The sequence below is a fragment of the Melanostigma gelatinosum genome, assembly GCF_949748355.1.
Source record: "Melanostigma gelatinosum genome assembly, chromosome: 1".
NCBI lineage: Eukaryota > Metazoa > Chordata > Actinopteri > Perciformes > Zoarcidae > Melanostigma > Melanostigma gelatinosum.
The window spans coordinates 27,010,110-27,029,765 of record NC_136634.1 but is presented as its reverse complement, the minus strand read 5'-3'; the positions used below and the strand labels follow the sequence as shown (position 1 = coordinate 27,029,765).

The following is a 19,656-nucleotide window of genomic DNA, read 5'->3' as shown; positions in this document are numbered from 1 at the left end:
TCACACAGAACATCATAGTATTGTAAGTGGGCGCTTAGGAAATGCACTGTATTAGAGCTTAGAGGTATTAAATTAACTTAATTAGATTTTAAAAATTTGAGAGCAGCAAATATAGGAACACTTTGTAATATGTGGGCACTGCAGTAAATGACTGTACGTCAAACACTGAACTGTTTAGTAGTCTCTTTGTATCACTCCATCAGAAAACACTGTCAACAGCCATGAACATCTGTGTTGGCCACGCGTTTAGGAATGAAATGTCTTCATTGGTATGAAATGAAAAATGAAATAAGTAAATGTAAACTAATATGCAAAGCTCCTGGTTAGCTCTCGTCGTATATTTACAAATGTTTTGTATCCAGCCATGTTGTCCTGAAGGAGAATCTCTTTGTTTGTTTGTTTCTCACATGAATTAATGGCTGAGAGGTTTTTATTTAACAGTATATTGTTTGCATCTTGCAATAAATATTAATATGGATTTGATCACTTGGTGTTGTGTCTATTTGTGTTTTGAGGCACTGATGGGCTTTCAATGTCATTTATAAATGCTTTATAAGGCATGAATAGTCCTCACTTTAGATGAGCTTGCATAAAACACTTTACTAACGAGTAGTAACTACCTTAATAAATCATGAATTAATCATGAATTGCAGTATTAATATGCGTTTATAAAGCATATATTAACATAGTCCCTAACCATTATATATATAAATGCATGAATAATGTACATCTAAATAAGTTATGAATCATTTACTAACACTTTATAAATGATCGTATTAATCATCTACAACTCCTTAATAATTGGTTTGTAAAATATATAATATTTAATTTACAAATGGGGAACCCATCATTTATAAAGTATGAAAACACAATAATGAAACACATAATAGACGGGCTTATTAATCAAGAATAAAACATTTACAACTGTTGTTATGAACTGCATACTAATGAATTATTAATGTAGGAAGAATGCTTTATAAATGATGAATTAAGTGTTTACTCATACTTAACTAATGCTTCATAGCGTGTAGTTTTTATAAAATGTCACCAATACAATTATTGTCAGGTGAAAAGGCAAGTCGGTAAAAATGTAAAAATGTGTCTTAAGACAGGATTTAACAGTGTCAGCAGATCGGACACTAACTGGGAGACTCTTCCAGAGCTCAGGTGCCAGTACAGCAAACGCTCGATCACCCTTAGATCTTAACCTGGACTCTGGGAACGTTAGCGGACTAACACTGAGTGGCTTTTTTGGACAACTGTGGGGTGACTGTGGCTAAGTGGAGAGCAGGGTCGTCCGTCAATCAGAGGATCGGCGGGTCGATCCCCGGCTCTACTAGCCCTAGTTTATGATCTACTGTCCTTGAGCAAGACACTTAACCCCAAAATTGCTCCCGTAGCTGCAGCTACAGCTTACGGTGTGTGAATGAGTTAGCATGGTAGGCAGGTGGCACTTAGCCCCTGTCATCAGTGTGTGAATGGGTGAATCATGACAAGCGACTCATCTTTCTGAGCGCTCGGAAAGACGAGCACTATACAAGTACAGTCCATTTACAATAGGTGTCTTTTCTCACATCACTGGGGTCATCGTCACTACTTTACTTCCTGTCTTTGTTTAGTTTCCCGCCTGTTTCATTTGATCATCAGACCTCCCGAGTACTTAAACCCCAGCTTGTCTCAGTCATTTCCTGAGATGAGATCTCCTGTGTCAGTTACGATTCCTGAAACCATTTGTTGTGCTCATGTGTATAGTTTGTAGTATTATTAAGCTTTTTGTTTTTGACAATTTATATTGTGTGTGAATCCCACTTGATGCCTTGATGTCCTGCCTTGTTTTTGAACTGAGCCTCAGTAAAACTTAGATTTTTGCAACTTCATTCTCTGGTCTGTGATCACTGCGCTTGAGTCGTACTCTGATCATCACAGTGTGTTGGGACCGTCAGCTGGACGAGACAACGAAATGTAGCAAAGGCCTGAAGATGACAATGTTCCTGGTATCTGAGGACAAGATGGTCATCAGAGGAGTTCCCAGGAAGTAGCTGCCACACACACACACACACACACACAGAGCGAAAGCTGTCATCTATGACAGATGTGATACCCCCACTAGTCACACCTCACTGCTCTTGTGGACAGCTAGTATTGGCTCGCTGTATCACATCAGCCAAATTCTATGACAGTGTATTGTCTTGTGTGTGTGTGTGTGTGTGTGTGTGTGGGGGTGGGTGAGTGAGCTTTTCTTGTGTTCTCCTGAACTAGGTTCAGATTTTAAAGTGGTAATCTGTGTGACTGTGGCCTCTCCTGACCTCGTGTTCCTTCATTTTCTTTTTATTACTCCACGAGAGACATACTGTAGTGCAGTGGACACTGTGTTCAGAGACTTGGAGCAGACAGATGCTCGCCCATCGGAGAGATGAAATGGAGATGAAATAGAGGTTGAAAAGGCCACAGTGTGAAAACCCTAGAAACGCCCTTGAAGATCACCTCTTTGAACACCACCAGCCTGTCGTCATGAAGATTTAAAAACAGACATATACACACAGATATTTATTCTCACACAACTGCAGCCACATCAAAAACCATCACATGGTCAGAAGGGATTCAATGCTGTTGTTGTTTTATGATGGAACCTGAGGATCATTGGCATGTCTTTCGGTAGGATTGGTAATCTTCTTCAAAAACGTTTTTTATATCTTTGTTGAAATTCTCAAATGCTCAAAAAACAATCCTGTAGCTGTCGTACGACTGTAATAAGCCTGTCCAATCATTTTACTGCTCGTTCTTAAAGCCTTTAACGACTCGGCTCCATCCTTCCTCTGTGATCTGCTGATTCCTTATGAGCCTGACCGCTGGCTGAGATCTTCGGGCAGGACCTTACTAACCCTTCCAAATACACAAGTGGTCACTAAAGGTGACCGGGTCTTTGCCGTTCAATTGAGATATCGCTTTTCTCTTTTCTGAATTTTAGATTCATGCTCTTGGATTGAATCTTGTGTTTGTGATGGACAGTCCACAAATGTTTGAGACACATACCTTTGAAAATTACATTTCTGTATTTGTGATGGAAAGACTTGAACTGTCAGGATCCAGGATCCCTGTCTGCCTCCAGACACCTCCCATGGCCGCACCCTTAATCGTGCACAGCTGAGGACACTCAGGCCGATCACCTCCTGCAGCCTGACACACCAGACTCAGGGCCCCTTAATGAGTATCCTGCCACTACATAAGCTCTGGCCCTGCAGTCTGGGAGTGTCAGGTCATACCGTCTTTAACCCGCTGAAACCCCGTGGCATCCTCTGCCCTCCTTGTGTTTGTGGATACACTCCGCCGCTCTGCCCTCCTTGTGGTCTACGGATTACACTCTGTCGACTCCAGTATCGAGCCACGGGACTTCACGCCGTCAACTCACCAGCCCTCCAGTGTCGAGCCACGGGACTCACACCGTCGATCTGTCGACTCCAGTATCGAGCCACGGGACTTCACGCCGTCAACTCACCAGCCCTCCAGTGTCGAGCCACGGGCCTCACACCGTCGATCTGCCGCTCGGGTGTCGGACCACGGGCTCCACACCAGCAACCCACCTGTCTAAATAAAGCCTGATTAACATTCACTTCTGTCTCCTGTGGTCTTGCGTTTGGGTCCTATCTGTGAACTCCCGTGACAGAACGACCTGACCCAAAATGGACCCAGCAACCACAGGAGTAGCTACGCTGTACAGCACTACCAGGCTGCTGGAGGAGATGAGACGTTTCGCTGCCGAGGTTTCTCGGGTTGGCTGGTGCGGGCAGGAACTAGCCCGGACAGTCAAGTCCCCACCAGTTCCAGCACCCGCACTATTCCCACCTGTCCTCGCTCCGCCGGTCTGGGAATCCCCCGTGCCGGCTCCCGATCCCTATGATGGAACACTGGGGAGGTGCCAGGGCTTCCTGGTGCTATGCCAACGGGCCTTTGACCGGCAGCCGCAGACTTTTGCTTCGGACGGGTCCAAGGTGTCCTACGTGGTGGGATTACTGCGGGGAAGGGCTTTGGACTGGGCCGAGAGAACGCTAGGTGAGCGGCCTAATACGGTGGGTTATGTGGACTTTGTGGCGGATCTGATGAGGGTTTTTGACCCTCTGAGGGACTCGGATTATCTGGCCAAGCACCTTCTCAGCCGGAGACTGAGCCATGGAAGTGTAGCGGAACACTCAGTGGCCCGGTCGACTCCGGCTCCCCGTAGTCGGACGGCATTGCAGCCAGCTACTGTTCCTGCCACCTCTTTGCCACAGCCAGCTCCGGTTCCTACCGCCTCTGCGACACAGCTTTCTCCAGTTCCCGCCGCTGCCGTCCCAGAGCAGCAGCGAACTCCAGTCCCGGCTGCCGCCGTCTCCGTACCGCGGCGACCTCCAGTCCCGGCCGCCGCCGTCTCCGTACCGCGGCGACCTCCAGTCCCGGCCGCCGCCGTCTCCGTACCGCGGCGACCTCCAGTCCCGGCCGCCGCCGTCTCCGTACCGCGGCGACCTCCAGTCCCGGCCGCCGCCGTCTCCGTACCGCGGCGACCTCCAGTCCCGGCCGCCGCCGTCCCAGGGCAGCAGCGACCTCCAGTTCCCGCCACTGCCGTCCCGGAGCAGCAGCGACCTCCAGGTCCCGCCGCTGCCGACCCGGAGCAGCAGCGACCTCCAGTCCCGGCTGTCGTCTCGGAGCCGCAGCTATCCCCAGTCCCGGCTGTCGTCTCAGAGCCGCAGCTATCCCCGGACCTCGCGGCCGCAGAGCCAGAGCCACTCCCAGTTCCTGCCGCCGCAGCTCCAGTTCCTGCCGCCGCAGCGCCAGCTCCAGTTCCTGCCGCCGCAGCGCCAGCTCCAGTTCCTGCCGCAGCCCGCTCCAGTTCCTGCCGCCGCAGCGCCAGCTCCAGTTCCTGCCGCCGCAGCGCCAGCTCCAGTTCCTGCCGCTGCCGCCTCTACGCCAGGTTCTGCCGCTGCCGCCTCTACGCCGCAGCCCGCTCCAGTTCCTGCCGCCGCAGCGCCAGCTCCAGTTCCTGTCGCCTCAGCGCCAGCTCCAGTTCCTGCCGCCTCAGCGCCAGCTCCAGTTCCTGCCGCCTCAGCGCCGCAGCCAACTCCAGTTCCTGCTGCCTCAGTGCCGCAGCTATCCCCGGACCTGGCCGCCGCCGCCTCAGTGCCGCAGCTATCCCCGGACCTGGCCGCCGCCGCCGCCTCCGTGTCGCAGCCTCTCCCAGACCCGGCCGCCGTCCCAGAGGCGCAACGACCTCCAGTTGCCGTCTCTGAGCGGCAGCGACCTCCAGTGCCCGCGGCCGTCTCTGAGCAGCAGCGACCTCCAGTGCCCGCTGCCGTCGCGGAGCAGCAAAGACTTCCAGTACCTGCCACTGCTGCACCGGCATCCTATTCTCCAGAGCCCTTCCGCCCGCCCGGCCGTCCGCCGGAGCACTCGTGTCCGGAGCCCTTCTGCCCTCCCGGCCGTCCGCCGGAGCACCGGTGGCCGACGCTCTTCGGCGGCCCCGTGGCCGGTCAGATCCTGTCACCCCTCCTCCGGACCCCCGCCGCCCACCCTAGTCGGCCTTGTAGCTGTGGGGACATCCCTCCTCCGGACCCCCTCCACCCGCCCTGTTTTGTGTCTTGTTTTACGTCTGGAATCCGTTCCTTAAAGGGGGGGTACTGTCAGGATCCCTGTCTGCCTCCAGACACCTCCCATGGCCGCACCCTTAATCGTGCACAGCTGAGGACACTCAGGCCGATCACCTCCTGCAGCCTGACACACCAGACTCAGGGCCCCTTAATGAGTATCCTGCCACTACATAAGCTCTGGCCCTGCAGTCTGGGAGTGTCAGGTCGTACCGTCTTTAACCCGCTGAAACCCCGTGGCATCCTCTGCCCTCCTTGTGTTTGTGGATACACTCCGCCGCTCTGCCCTCCTTGTGGTCTACGGATTACACTCTGTCGACTCCAGTATCGAGCCACGGGACTTCACGCCGTCAACTCACCAGCCCTCCAGTGTCGAGCCACGGGACTCACACCGTCGATCTGTCGACTCCAGTATCGAGCCACGGGACTTCACGCCGTCAACTCACCAGCCCTCCAGTGTCGAGCCACGGGCCTCACACCGTCGATCTGCCGCTCGGGTGTCGGACCACGGGCTCCACACCAGCAACCCACCTGTCTAAATAAAGCCTGATTAACATTCACTTCTGTCTCCTGTGGTCTTGCGTTTGGGTCCTATCTGTGAACTCCCGTGACATGAACTTAACATTACTTAACATGAACCTCATTCTGAGCTTAATGTTAAGATACAGTTACTCTGTGGGGCTTTTATTTTGAAAGAGTGGGACTGGTATCTGCATATTGAGAACTAGTGTGAATACAGTGTGGGCTGAATGGGTTAACATATATCCTGTTTGACTTAGTAAGGATCAAAGTTTCTTGTAGAAAACACTACGAAAGAGGCATGCAGGTGTGTGGTACGGCTGTCACGGGAAAGACAACGGAGAGCTGAGCTGCATCAGGTAAAGCTGACTATGACAAACTGGTAGATGCAGTACACACATTAGAAACCATACGAACATAACTCACACCCACATGACAGGGAAAGTGACACCTTCTGTGATTTACCGGGTTTGGTTAAAAAAGATTGACGTATCAAAGGCAAAGGAAGAAGAGCTTAAAAGGGCAAAGGCGATGTCAGTCACACTATATGAGACTGTAAAGAACAGAATCAGTAAGTCGTTTTGCGGAGAATGACTCGGGTTGTGTGTCTTTGCTTGAAGAATAAACTATTGCATGAAACGCTGTCTGATTCCAGTGCGTTCTTCAAAGATTATCAGGACACCAATAGGTATTAAATATAGAATAAGAATAGAGTTGGGGAACAGTAGTTTAGACTTCATCAACTGGCCCGGTCTGAACTTCCACGACAGTGCTGCTAGCTACTTTCATTGAAAAAGAGTTGACGACACCGGACTGGGTTTTCAGCTGGATGAGTTTTACAACATACCGTACTCTTGCTGTTTCTCAAGATGACCAACCCGGCCTTTAAATGGGACCACTTGGTGTGGGTTATTCCAAAACATGAATTGCTGGCTGGAACTTTGATTCGCTCAATGTTCTCTAAGTGGTAGCTTTCATAGTCCCTGTGAGCTGTTACAGGACTCCAGCTGTCAGCAGGTAGATGGGAAACACATGTTACCAAGAAATCTATGAATCACAGGCGCACTGACACAAGTAACCCAGGTTCCATGCTGCTAACAGATATTAGACCTTTAGAGCAGGGGACTTGTGAGAGCAGAATACACTGCTCAGCAGGTTGGCGGAGTACAGCCACACTCACAGCTGCTAGAAACATCTGTCTCGCCTCAAAGAAACTGTGATCCGGCATTAGATTGGTGTTTGACTGATATTGAATGACTGGAGGTGGATGATGTTAAATGACCTTTTCTTTTCATACACAACAGTTCAGTTCAGTCAGACAGCCCCCCCCCCCCCCCCCCCCCCCACACACACACACACACACACGCACACAAGGCAAGCAGGTAGGCTGAAGGGGAACTTGCTTCAGGCAATAGTCAGAAACAGGGTGACAGTCCAAAAGGTCAAACAGAACTAAGAGGGAACGACTGGTGAACAGGTGCAAAGGCTATGAGCATCGTAACAACATTGAAATGCAAAGGAGAGAGTAAAGGATTCACAATTGAAGTACACCAGCATAGTATGTTTGCCATGTGCAAACTACTTCGCAGTCTGAATTCCTTTGTATCTTCTTCTTCTTTCGGCTGTTTCTGTTCGAGGTCCCACGGCGGGATTGTCTCTTCCCATCTGGTTGGCAACCCAGGCCTCAACAGGTTTGGTATAGAAATCCGATTTTATGAACCACATATCTGATTTGGTAGGTTTTATGCCGGATGTGTGAGTTTCTGTGAATGTGCATTGTTTTAGATCCTGATGGGCAGGTAGCCGTTTGCAGAGCAGCATCAGTCCATGAATTTGGGTGAATGGGGGGGGGGGGGGGGGGGGGGGGGGATGTCGACATGTAGTGCAAAGCGCTTTGAGGAGACAAAGAAAGATCGGCATAAAATAAGTGCATCATTTACTCCGAACATTCCCTCAAAGGCCCAGTAAAACAGAGTTTAGAGTGCCTTTAGCTTCTGTCCTATAAACATTCCCCAGTGAAAGGAAATATGTGTGTATCCCCCTCGATCAACGAGCCTGCCTCGTCGATTCAGCGGTTAGATTCCTTCATTTATTCATTCAAACCTTTATTTAAAACTTTTTCAATGATGCAGTATGCAAGAACAAAGACATCAAATAAACAATCAATACGCAAACCAGTTCAAATAAGTTTACACAAAATATCAGAAAGTAAACCAGTTCAAAAAGAAAGCCCATCATACAAAACAACATCAGTTAAAACAGATACAAGCCGATGTTGTTAAGTCAAATCCTGAAGCGTCTCAGTGATAATAGAGGACACAGTTTTAGGTCATGTTGCAGAAGATTCCATGGTTCTTTACACGCAGCAGTCCTGCAGGAGGTAGCCTACCCGAAGAGCAAGATCAAGAACAAGTTCAAAGTTGACCAGGGTTTTACTGCAACACAGATGTAATACATGATCATCATTCTCCAACCAGGGCTTTAAAGATATACGATACCCGTGATTACTACACCTCTCCGCCAGAGAAGACCAACTTACCTTCACCACAGAGGATAGAGTGGTGACTCATGTAGCGACCGCCGGTAATACGCCTCAGGGCTACGGGGTAAACACAATCTAAGGGCTTATGTGTGGAGACAGCAGTGTGTCTGTAAATTATATCCCCATAATCCAAATTGCTGGTTGATTCAACAATTTTCCTACAGATCAAAATAAAGCTGGTTTTATGTCTGAATAAAAAGCCAATCTTTCATCTTAACCTGCCAGCAAGAGTCCTGATGTTGCCGCAGTGACCTGGCAGATTAAGTCGCTGGTGAGGATGGCCCGGCAACATCAGCCTGATGCAGGTAATGGCCTAATTGTCTCTTAGTGTGTGTTTGTAAAGTAGCTGATCATGATGTCATGATTCTGCTACAACCAGGTTATGGGAATTATTATGCAGACCTGTCCGTGGACTTCTTTGGTAAGCGGGTCATGATTTCTGGAAAGAGACATTGCTGTTGAGTTTTTCAATGTCATATAGTGACATTATATTTGAGAGAAGGCAGACATCTCTACTGCTGACATCTCCAAAACTAGGGCGCTCAAACCCAAACAATATCTATTGATAAACAGCACTACAGGTAAGAGGAACAATGTGTTTTCTTGATGTTTTTAATGACCATGGTAATCTTTATGATTTTCAGAGAGAACAGAAGTCCGACAGGAGATTATGAATTACTGCCAACTCACAGCACAATTGGACAAGCAGCAGCAGGATGATGTCACGTTTGTTGTCTGAGGAAATTCATTCTTTCATTCCCATTCTTATTGATCCCTGCACTTAATATGCACAGTGATACATAATACTCAAATTCAAAACAACTCTATTATCCACTTTCGGTGTGCAAAAGGCAGGCATCTCTTTGGCTACACACACACACACACACACACACACACACACACACACACACACATGAACCCACACACATACTGACACTCTGTCGGTGCCGTTTCCTCGGTGCATTCCCACCGCCATGGTTTGCTGTGCTGCATGGGGGTGCTCAAATCGATTGGAGAAAGAAGTATGAATGTGTGCCTACTGACATGGAGAGGAGACATGATGATTGGCTCAAGTCAGCAGGAGCAATCTTGGTATGACTAAAGACAGCTTGTGCTGAAAGAGGGAGGAATAAAGACCTGAGAGGGAGAACAGGGTTAGACACACCTATGTAGGCTTGGACAGATGAGGCTCCATGCTTGATGATGATTGCTTCGGATATGAGGTGTGTTCTATTCCTAAAGTGATCAAGGTTCCAATTTTTCCTCGCATTTGTTTGCTCAAGTTTTGAAACGGGTCCGGGTGAAACATAATAAAGCCTCTGCATCCATTTGAAAACTGAGAATAATAATTGTTAAAATATAATTGATGTGTACTTTCTTTATTTGATTTAACAGTTGTTGAATATATATATATATATATATATATATATATATATATATATATATATATATATATATATATATATATATATATATATATATATATATATATGTGTGTGTGTGTGTATATGGCACTAAATAGATATTATTGTAATGTTCCGGACCTTTGCCCGAGGAGATTTTCTCAATTTGGACCTTTTGGAATTTGAATTGAATACCCCTGCACTATATGCTCGAACCTTCTGCTTCCAGCTGGGCATCTCCCTGTTTGCTTGTGGATAAATGGAGGATTATGTGGATCAGGTGGGCTCAGTTCACTTTGTCAGTAAATTTGATTTACTCAAAGGACATTGGCAAGTGCCACTATCTCAACGAGCTAGGGAGGTGTCTGCCGTTATAACTCCTTTTGGGCTTTTGTCTTATTCGGTGATGAGTTTTGGGTTGCGGAATGCACCGGCGACCTTTCAGCGCCGAATGAATATGGTTGTGTCTGGACTTTATGGGGGGGGGGGGGGATCATTGTGCTACTTGTTTTTGGCGAGACAAATAAATTGTTTCTTCTTGGCCGCCAGCTCGTTGTCTCTCTGTTCTTGTTTCAGTCTCTGAGCCGGGCTGTGACATGACACAAACAAGATAATAGACAATAACCTAACTCTGCCCAGACTCTTTGCCTTACTATGAGGTGATTTCGTGGTCGAAGAGGTAGTCCTTCTATGAGTTCCATGGCGGGACTCAGGCAGCGCGTGATACAACTCACTGTGCGTCAGAGAATTTCTTCAGCTTGTTCAGGGAATCTTTCTTTCCTTACGGCTGGAACAAAGGCGGCTTGGGTGGAGAGGAGAAGTGTGCTTCTCTCTCTGCAGAATCCGTTTCTTCACTTCTGCAGGAAAATTGTCCGCTTCCTCTTCCAAGATGCAAAACAAAGAAACAGTCCAGTAGATTTGTCCTGCGACTGGGTTTGCAGGGGCGCTAAGCGGTTTTGTAAGCTGGTCGTTTCCGGCTGTAAAACCGGAAGTCCCGCCTCGGCATCCCTGGTCTCGTCCAATGAGCAGCCCTCCACCAAACTACCTCAGAGTTTCGCAGTTAGGTTTGAAATTGTTTCTGGTTTGGTGCTTATCAAACCAAATCAGGATGGGCCTTGCCTGCAGAATCGGCACGGCCAGATCTCTTTGTCTCAAGAGCACACGGCGAAGCCAAGCACATGGTCCCAACAAGGGATAGCAATGTCTGTCCACCACTTTGGTCCTGACTGAAATAGGTCAACAGCTTATTGATGGGTGTCTATGAAAGATGGTGATCCTCTTACTTTTCCTCCAGCGCCCCCATGAGGTTTACATTTGAGGTTTTGAGTGAACTGTCTATTGGATGGATGGCCATGCAGACATTCATGTTCCCAATAATAGTGTTTTTGGTGATCTGCTAACCTTTCCTGCAGCATCGTCATCAGGTCACCATTTGTCTAATACTTTGGTTTGTTCTCCTGCATTTTTCAATGAATAAATTTGAGTTATTTAAATTCCCTACAGCCATCTGAAGACAACAGGAGGCACAGTATGCTGCTGAATCTGCAGCCTTTGATTTGAGATGTGCTGATCCTGAACGCAGAGCCGATACACATGATGTGCAGACGACTCCAGGCTGTGTGCCTCCTTTCATTATATCCCAGCATCCAATTTAAGTTAGAATCATATGCACACAATATTTCCCTCTAGTTTATGATATCTTATAATGGTTTTCCATTGAGCCTTATATCGAGGGCCAAAGCACAAAACCTCCTATCTGCAGAATTTTCTCATTGCCGGATTTCATTTTGGATGATGAGAACAAGGAAGGCTGTTCATATTCAGTCTGTTTTAAAATAATCCCGCCCTTTATTGAAACTTAATTTAGAGCATCATTTTGTAGAACCTCTTCCAACTTGCACCAAATGATGGAAAGATTGCAAAGATCCTATCTGCAAAATGATCCAGGCATTTTTCAGATAGGAGGTTTTGCTCTTCGGCCATCGATATGATGGGTGGCACCAGCATATTACTGCTCTCATCTGTGCTGCAAAATAATAATCTCTAGAAGGTGTCTAGAATACCGATGTTGAATACACTTTTGTAAGTCTCTTTGGATAAAAGCGTCTGCTAAATCACTGTAATGTAAGAAGGTCGGCCCCATCCCCCTTTTCTTCAGGTAGCTGTCGGTTTTGAGACGGACCAAATATACCTGATAACATCTTGTCCCATTCATTACATTGGTTTTGGTTCATCTCTATTGGTAGAGTCTGAAATAGATAAAGTCCTCTGGGCAGTATATTCATTGACATGGATTCAATCCTCGCAGTGACATTTAGGAAAGAGATTAAGTTACTTGCTATGTCTTCCTTACTTTTGTATTATTGTTGGTAAATAGTTATATTCTGCAAGTTTTGTAAGATCTTTTGTAATATTGATGCCCAGATATTTGAAGGACGTTGTTTGCCATGCAAAGGGGTATTTATGTTCAGCTCCTCTTGGTGGGCTGTAGTTCTATGAGAGTAACTGGGCTTTACTCACGTTAATCTTGTAGCCTGACAGTTCACCACCCTGTTCTAATGACTGCATCAGTTTAGGTGAAGAGTACGTTGGTTGACACAGGTAGATCAAAATGTCATCTGCGTAGCAGGACAGTTTGTGCTCCGTCCCTTTCATGGTAGTTCCTCTAATATCGTCATTCTGTCTGATGTATTGAGCTAGTGGCTCCAAATATCATTTATTTAAAGAAATTGTTTGATAATTATACGTTGATTTTAATCCTGGCGGTGGGATTGTCATATAATGCCTGAAAAATTTGAATAATTGTGTCAAACTCTAGAAAGAAAAGTCCAGTCAACAGAGTCAAATGCATTTTCAGCATCTACGCTCATCACTATTGCTTTGATCTTGTTTTTTTGTTCATGATCTATAATGTGTAGCGTCCTTCGTATATTATCTTGTGTTTGGCGTTGTTGTATAAACCCCGTCTGATCTATATGTATTAGCATAATCTATATTTAGAACCGATATTTGTCTAAATGATCCACATTCCATCTTTTCCTGCCTTCTTTCGGTGTAGCTGAAGTCATTGCTTCTTTCCAGCCGGGTGGCGTTTGCACCTGTTTTAAAGTCCAGTTCAGTGTGGCGAGTAGAACAGAATCTACTCTTTTTAAATTCCTTGTACCATTCTGCCGCATACAACCATCTGATCCTGGAGACTTTATTTCAACCTACTAACTGCAGTTCTGAGAAGCCCGGGTGGTCTTAACTTCACCCACCTTCTCCCACAATACACCGGCTCGTGGTGCCCGATTCAAGCCAGAGCCAAACCTCACACCTCAGTCTGTGTTGGCTCCACAATAGTGGAATGAAGCCCAATGACACCCGGACAGCAGGAACTCTACACATCTTCTATCTCAGACTGAAAGCTCATCTGTTCAGACTGCACCCATAAAATAATATCCTCTATCTGAATTATACAGTTTGTATCTGTTATCTCTTTATCTCCTATTAATTATCTCCATTAATTATTATTGTTATCATTAATTATTATCTCCATTAACATTGTATTGAGTAACCAAACAAACAAATAGACAATGCTTTTAAATTCAACAAATCATTTTACGCGAGGCTGTGGGGTTCGATCCCCGCCTCCTCCGGTCTCTGTCCATGTGACATTTCTCTCCAAGTTGCTGCTTATGGTTTATGGCTTATGGTTTGTGGATTCATAGTCAGTCCTGAGGGGCAGAGCCCTGTATGGGTGGATGACATGTAGTGTAAGAACGCTTTGAGGGGTCGGAAGAGGAGAATATATACAAATCCATTTATTATTTTTGGAAAAGGAACAATAGTTTCATCAGTGGCTTAAGTTCACATGTTGTAGCAGTTTCTGAAGTTCATGCAACTCATTTGAAGTGTGCTTTAATAAAAAGGCGTATAATCTGAGGCGTATCAATGGTGTATAATCTGAGGCATTAAGCAGCTTCTCTCAGGGCTGTATAGCATCCAGGTGATGTCCAGCTGGGTGAAATGAGATGAAGAGCTGCTACATTCTCAGGAATGCTCTGGTGGTTTATGGTTCTTTTAGCATCTCTTGTCAAGTGTTTCATTGAAGCGAACATGAGACTTGTAACGTGTTGAACTGCAGCAGATCACAAGGTTGTGCACAGTAACTGAATACAACAAGGAGACGGTAATTCACATCCCATAATTGAAGGATAAACACAGGGTGAGAAAGTCAGATGAAAATATGCATCAACTCATTGCGTCTATCTAAAGGTGCCAGTGTTTATATAAGTGCACTTTGCCATTGATTGGAGCAGCCTTGAGCTCTGATTGGGCACACTTTCCTCCTGCTGTTGCTCAAGCACTTTATTCTGAAAGGAAAGCTGATGATTCACTCTGACTTTATTCAAGTCGAGCAGAAACAGTGCACTGGGAACTTTCTTCTGAAAGGAGGAGATTTATGACTGCACACAGTAAGCACGACAGTCACGACTCCCACTCAGGTTCATGTGCGTAGAAGAAGTCGCTAGAAAGAAGAACAGTTCCACATTCCCCATCAGTGTCTCTCAGAACGCTTTTTTATTTCCCATGCATAGTTTGGACAAGAATGTAATGGAACGGAAATGAAAATATGGAAATAAAAGTCTTGACATTCATTGTGATTTTCTCCATTCTGGACATCAGAGGAACCATGAAGAGAACATGTTTACAGCGAGGACACAAAGGGTTTCAGGTGAAGGGTAAACTCTTTCAGAAAGTCCTTCAAGGTGTCGCACTGTGGACGGGGAGAAGTTCTGTTCAACATAAATACAATACAAAAAAGTCCCTAAAGCTAAAACATTCAGCACATCTTTATACAACACAGTGCAATTAGAAGGGGTTAAATTGCACGGATGATTTTCCAGCACTCAGTTACTCAATGTGGGACAAGTTGACCTGACTCTGTGACTTTCATCTGCGTTTTCTCTTTCAAGTTGGACTGGTGGAGATCGAGCGGCACAGCAGACGCTGAGCAGTGCGTTGGGTCTGGAGCGGTGCTGCTTCAAACCACCACAGAGCAGAACACCAACCAGCAACTTTGAATGATGTTGAAGAAGTCCGACACTTTCACATTTGTTTTCCAGTTTTGGGACGGAACAGATGGGTGATGATCAGTTGATTAATGAGGAGCTCACTTTCACCATAACAACCTTCTGCTGTGACAATAAGTAAATGTTGTTGACAGCTTGTTCTGTTGTCCCTAATGAGTGATCCAGAAAGACAACAGTATTTCTCTCAACCACTGACAAGAGAGTGACACCTTTGATGAGGCTCATAGACAGCTCGATAGCAGACAACCCGGCTGTTTGTAGGTTTACAGTTTGACTGACGTCAGTATTGTAGCAGAAATGTCTAACAGCTGGTTTGTGTGCCCCCCTGCTGACCAAAAACATGCTATCCCCTCATACTACTTTCCCAACTCTGTGTACCATAAAGGTCCAATTGTGTCTTCGAGTCTGTTGTACATTAACGAGTCAAATCCTCGGGAAAATGCTTATTCTTTAGAAATTGGGGAAAAAAGACCTCAGCGTCTGGATGCTATGTTGGTTATTGGCAAAATAAGTCTGGCCCTCAAAAAGCCTTAAGATGACCCTCAGAAGTTTGCATCGATATTTGAAAAACAAGAATCCTTTCACGGTTGTAACTAACACTGTATTGCAGCTGCTACCGCAGCACGGGGACATGGCGAGGATGTGTGCATGAGTGAGAGAGTAACAGAACAGTGTCGCTCTCTCACACACACTACTGGATATGTGCTTACTGTACTGTGTGTAACACATGTGACTGGTCCCTGCTCTGCCTTCATTCCTGGACAGAAACACAATCATTTCAAAGAAACAGAACATCTCTTAAGATGCGTATTAGACAACCAAGCATTGTTTTGTGTTAGTATACGTATGAAATGGCAGGTCAACAAAAGCTGTGTCCGTAATGATCATACTTTGCATGGTATGGAGGCTGCTATCTAAAGATATGGATTCAAAGTTTGGATTTTGTATCCCCCAACACGTGTGAGGCTACATCATTATCACCAGAGTATGAACACAACCGCATGAGAAGCGCTCCGGTCAACTCTCTCCTGTGAGCATGTGTGAGTGAGGAAGCTGCTCTGATCTAATCGTGTTGCTCATCAAGAGCGGCTAAAAATAAACAGCGCTGGTTAAAGACGGCATCAACAGAACAAATGCTAACGTGACAAGAAGGGTCAGTGTGATCCCAGCGAAGATATTACATATCTACACGTCCACACACCCAGATCCAACAGTATGACAAATATACAAATAAAAAATACAAGTACTCTCAGACACTAGGTAGTTTTCTGTTGACATGAAATCAGTGAGGACTAAAAGATAAATATTTCACATTTTTTTCAACCCTTGCATTCTAAAGAAAAAAATAAAAATGTGTGTGTATGAAAGAAAAGAACAGAATTGTCCATTTTGAAATATTATCCTTCAGTAATTAGTAACATTGTGATTCCACATTTTTGTTTTCAGCTAAATGACTTTAGCTTCTCTAGTAAGCAGAAAGAGCCAGTGTTGAAACCAAAAGCATTATAGAATTCTTCTTTTCAGACATCATACACTATGCACAGATATTAAAAACATTAACAATGATCAAGTCTGTTCCACACAGGAACAACGATTCCTCTGTTCAGGTCTGGAACATTAAGAGCTCAGGAAAAGACTGGAGATCCATCACAACCAGCGTCACCCTCAGCCAGAGATGCCTCCATCAGTCAGAATCTCATTCCTGACACTGTTCAACAGAGAGACGGAAAACAGGCTGTTGACTGAAATGTTTTTAACATCCCATGATGCAACATAATGTGAGGCCTGGGAGTGGTAGATGTTGAATTGGTGACTGGGGGCGAAGACAGAGAGTGATTTGGGGGACGAGGGCACACCAGTGTGTGCAGGTAGCATCTGTCTCAGCTCTTAGTGTGCCACAGACCTTGACCCATCGCAGGAGAATATCAGTTCATGTATGTTAGTAACACCACCTGCAAATTCTGCTGTGGAGCAGTTGGACATCAGGCCCTGCCAGGTGAGTAACAGTCATTTATCGTCATTCATGGACATGCCAGCTGAGCGCCATTTTGGCCCCCATGTGGGAGGGCTGGCAGAGGAGGAGGGACAACTGAGCTTCTTGGAACCTAGTGAAGAAAAACCTCCACTCAGAAAGGAAATGGGAAGAGGAGGAAGAGGAATACGGAGCTCACTTGATATGTTCGGCACTGTGGGAAGAGCAGTAGTATTTCTTGTGAGCTATGAATGTGGAGAGGCTGCTGAACTTGATGTTGCAGAGCCGACAGAAGCGGGAGTTACCGTTCAGGACGGGGGAGATCGCTGTGGATTTGGGGCCGGTGATGGGGGCAGGTTGGGGCGTGGGGACGGGATGGGAGGTCACGGTCGGGACAGCCTTGTCTGGGGATGAACCCACAGTCTCCCTCAGGACCTCAGGCACAGATGACAAAGTCAGAGAAGAAGCCCTTGGGGGAGACATGGGCAGAGGTGAGCCAGCCAAAGGTGATCCACCCCCAGCTGAAGGGCTGCCATTTACCAGCGGGGAGACAGGAGAAGTTGTACCGCTCCTTGCCTGCCCGTTGATGCTGTCTCTGTGAACTCGAGAGACCAATCTGGGCTGGCTGCTTGGGGTGGTGGAGGTGGTTGCAGCAGGTCCATCCCTGGGACTAAGGCTGGGGCTGCGGCTGACTGCACTGCCGGGCTGGGGTGGCTGAATGGTTACAACAAGGCCGTGGGTAGTCTTGAAGTGCTCCATCAGGTCACAGGTAATGAGCCTGTTAGGGCAGTATGGGCAGACCACCTGAGAGGAACTAGAGCCTGCGCCTTTGGCTCCAGCCCCTGGGGTGGCTGCAAGTGTGGTGGCTGTATGGGGAGGAGATGTGGCATTGGCGGCAGGTAAGGCAGAGGGGTGAGGACTGGACGATGTGCCTTGAGCCTGGGCAACCCACTCAGCAGGCAGAGCTTTAGCCTCCATAGGGTGCAGATGATCTGGGCGCTCCTGCTGAGGCCTGCTTTTGGGAGAGGTAGAGGCCGAACTCTTGAGCCTGTGAAGCTGCTCCAAGGTATGGGGCTGGAGGGTGGTAGCAGGGCAATAGTAGGTTTTATGAGCCAGGTAGTTCTCAATGCTGTTGAAGCTGATACTGCAGGCGGTGCACTTGTGGTAGTCTGTAAGGGGCAGGGCAGGGAGAATACTGCTACTGCTATGACGTGGTACCTCTCTCAGACGGGGCCTCTTGCTGAGGTCAATCGGGCCGTCTCCTTCAGGGCTGGAGCTGCCTGCCCCGCTGGGAGAAACCTCTTGCTTCACTGCCAAGCCCAGAACAGAGGGAGATGGTGCAGCGGCAGCAGCGTTGGCTAAGGCTTCAGTTCTGGCCATATGAATCTCGTACATCTTCTTCCTCTTGCGTTTGCGGATGGGCTGGGGAAGGAAGGCTGCTGTTGTGGTTGCCTTGGCCATGTGTACGGATCGGTGGTTCGATGGGTCATGGCGTGAAGCGCAGTAGAAGCGTTTGTGTACAGTGTAGTTTTCATGACGACTAAAGCGGATGTTGCAGGCCTGGCAGAAGGTTCTATTGGGATCGTCTTCTTGGTCCTCCGCGGAACCACTAGCAGGACTCTGGCTGCCTTCGCTTGCTCTTCCTCCTCCACCCCCTGCTCCTCCACTTCCACCTCCACCTTCCCCTTCAGAAGAGGATGATATTCCCTCTCTAGGGGTTTCTGTCTTTATTTCCACCACCCTCTTGGGTTCTGTTGCTCCACTCCCTGCAAGAGGGTCAGAGTCAGTCGGAGAAGCAGAGGCTGCTCTACTTGCTGCTCCACCCTGAGGAGATATGGACGAGCCATGTGCCCCACTGGAAGGCAGCGTGGCTGGGGCTGCTTCCCTTGTCGATCCAGGGCCTGAAGCTGAGGCTGCACCTTCTCCGTGGTGCCGACTGGAGCAGTACAGCCTCTTATGTGCATAGAAGTTGTTGATGTTGTTGAATGTGATATCACACTCAAAGCAGGTGGCTCCTTTGTGAGAGGGAGTGGCTTCGGCTGCAGGTGTAGTTGGTCCAGAGGGGAAGAAGGCCGCCGGGTTGTTCTGAGGAACTGCCTGGCCCTGCTTCAGTCGGCTGTGGACCATCTCTGACATTTTAGCCAGTATTTCTGAGGCCTGAGGCAAAATGGCTGCCTCAGGATTAAACATGTACTGAGGCAAGAACATTGCTCCTCCAGGAAGAACTGACCCTGTGCCTCCCACATGTGCAGGGCTAGAACCAGGGGTGGGACTAGTTGGTTCTGCCTTCACAGTTGCGGTGGCTGGACTCTTCGGAGAGGTCGATGTCGGACAGGAGGATGTAGTGATTTGCTTCTCCTTTGTCTTGATTCTTACTCCTTGATGTCCCTCCTCTCCACCAAGCTCCTCTTTCTCTCCATCCTCCATAATCTCCATTTGCTGCTCTTCTGTCTCTGAGTCTGAATGAGGCTCCTCTTTGATCTTTAGGTCAGTGGTTGGAGCATCCTGAGGACTGTAGTCTCGAGGCGTG

General features: G+C 47.3%; 1 protein-coding gene across 1 annotated transcript in view; it reads right to left on the bottom strand.

Moving 5' to 3' along the window:
* Positions 1-17,321: 17,321 nt before the first annotated feature.
* Positions 17,322-19,656, bottom strand: part of zfpm1 (zinc finger protein, FOG family member 1) — a gene marked incomplete at both ends in the record, with an annotated part of 77,498 nt that continues 75,163 nt past the window's right edge. Inside the window, one exon of the mRNA XM_079265673.1 lies at positions 17,322-19,656. This exon is cut by the window's right edge and continues 253 nt beyond it. Within this exon, the coding sequence (XP_079121799.1) occupies positions 17,322-19,656 (2,335 nt within the window).